The 1,348-nt window shown below is 53.8% G+C and overlaps 1 protein-coding gene across 1 annotated transcript; it reads right to left on the bottom strand.

Moving 5' to 3' along the window:
* Positions 1-319: 319 nt before the first annotated feature.
* On the bottom strand, positions 320-997 carry LOC124613691 (mucin-2-like). Its single transcript, XM_047142409.1, has one exon. It carries the CDS (start codon positions 995-997, stop codon positions 320-322), a length of 678 nt encoding a protein of 225 aa, XP_046998365.1.
* Positions 998-1,348: the final 351 nt, after the last annotated feature.

Raw genomic sequence — 1,348 nt, forward strand, 5'->3', positions numbered from 1 at the left:
TTGATGTCAGTCATGATTGGCAGTGACAAATTTTCTCAAACTTTTTTGATGGAATTTGTATAAAGTTGAGGTGGATGCTCAGGGAAGATACACCAAACAACACATTATAATCAGGAGTTCATTTATTCACATCTTCGCACAAGAAAGGCTTACACAGAAATGGATGGCGGAACTACACAAAGATAATGTTTTGTTTAGTCCAAAGATGATACTAAGATTGATACTGGTGTCAATCTCATTGGCACCACATAGCCCCTCCCCCTCCCCCCCACCCACAGTGCGGGGTTTCGGAGAGGCCGGGGGGGGGGGGGGGGGATGACTAAGGCGTCGGCAGGGGGGGGTGGTCCGCGGGAGCCGGACCACGATCAGCTCGACAGCATCGCCGGGGAGCTGTGTGGGTAGATGTCGTGAAGGAAGGTCCGGCCACCAAACCTGGAAGTCGTACTGGGCGTGCTGGTCGTGTGGCGACAGGTAGGCCGGCGGTTTGTGGGAGGAATGGAGCGACAATGACGATGTCTCCGGTGGGTGTGGCAAACACACGAAGCATGTCCAGGTCGACATCGTGCGAGAGGGTAACACATTTCACCAGGTGGCAGGGAATGGCGGAGGTTGTGTCATGAGCACCGGATGAAGGGAAACACATGACAAACAGTGTGTCATCGTGTAGTATTATAGAGATGTCATGGATTATGTCCAGGGGGACAGGCACAAACACCTTGAGCGAGGGAACATTCAAGATAGAGGGGCCTGAGAAACCTTGACAGGGCGAGTGAGGTGACGGGGGAGAGGTCGAAGGGACCGGAGAAGGGCCCGGCGGCGAGGGCATGATCGTAGGGAAGCTCAATGTGGGGAGCATGTGATCACTCGACGGAGTGCGTGAGACTGGAGTAGAGGGTGAGGTTGGAGAAGGGCTCGACGATTGGAGCTGAGTGAGTAAGTCTGACGTGGCGGGAGTGGTCGGAGCGTTGTGAGCCACGACAGTGAGTGGCGTGGTCATGGCCTGAAGGGGGGTAGAAGCAGGCTTGACATGGGCAGGATTGAGTCTGTTGAGAGAGACTGTAACAGTTGCATATTTTATCTGGATGTCATAGGTGATAGCTGAGCGCCAGAGAACTCAGTACAGGCCGGTATATGTGGGTTGGAGGGGAGCATGGACAGTGTCATCTCGGAGCATGATGTACTCGCGATTGTTCAGAGATTTCGGGACATGAACCTTAGGTTGTGAATGGCTGTCGAGCGGAGGGATGTGGAGGTTGATGAAGTGGCGTCTGACACGGTCCACAAAGGAAGGTAAGTCAGCCTGAGGGAGAGAAGCGGAAGTGCTCATAAGTTCGCCAGGGAGAACAAT

Source organism: Schistocerca americana, chromosome 4 (assembly GCF_021461395.2).
Source record: "Schistocerca americana isolate TAMUIC-IGC-003095 chromosome 4, iqSchAmer2.1, whole genome shotgun sequence".
In the NCBI taxonomy this organism is placed as follows: Eukaryota; Metazoa; Arthropoda; class Insecta; order Orthoptera; family Acrididae; genus Schistocerca; species Schistocerca americana.

Excerpts from the sequence above, each read along its gene's own strand:
- LOC124613691 (XM_047142409.1), bottom strand. The coding sequence starts at position 997 with ATGACCACGCCACTCACTGTCGTGGCTCACAACGCTCCGACCACTCCC.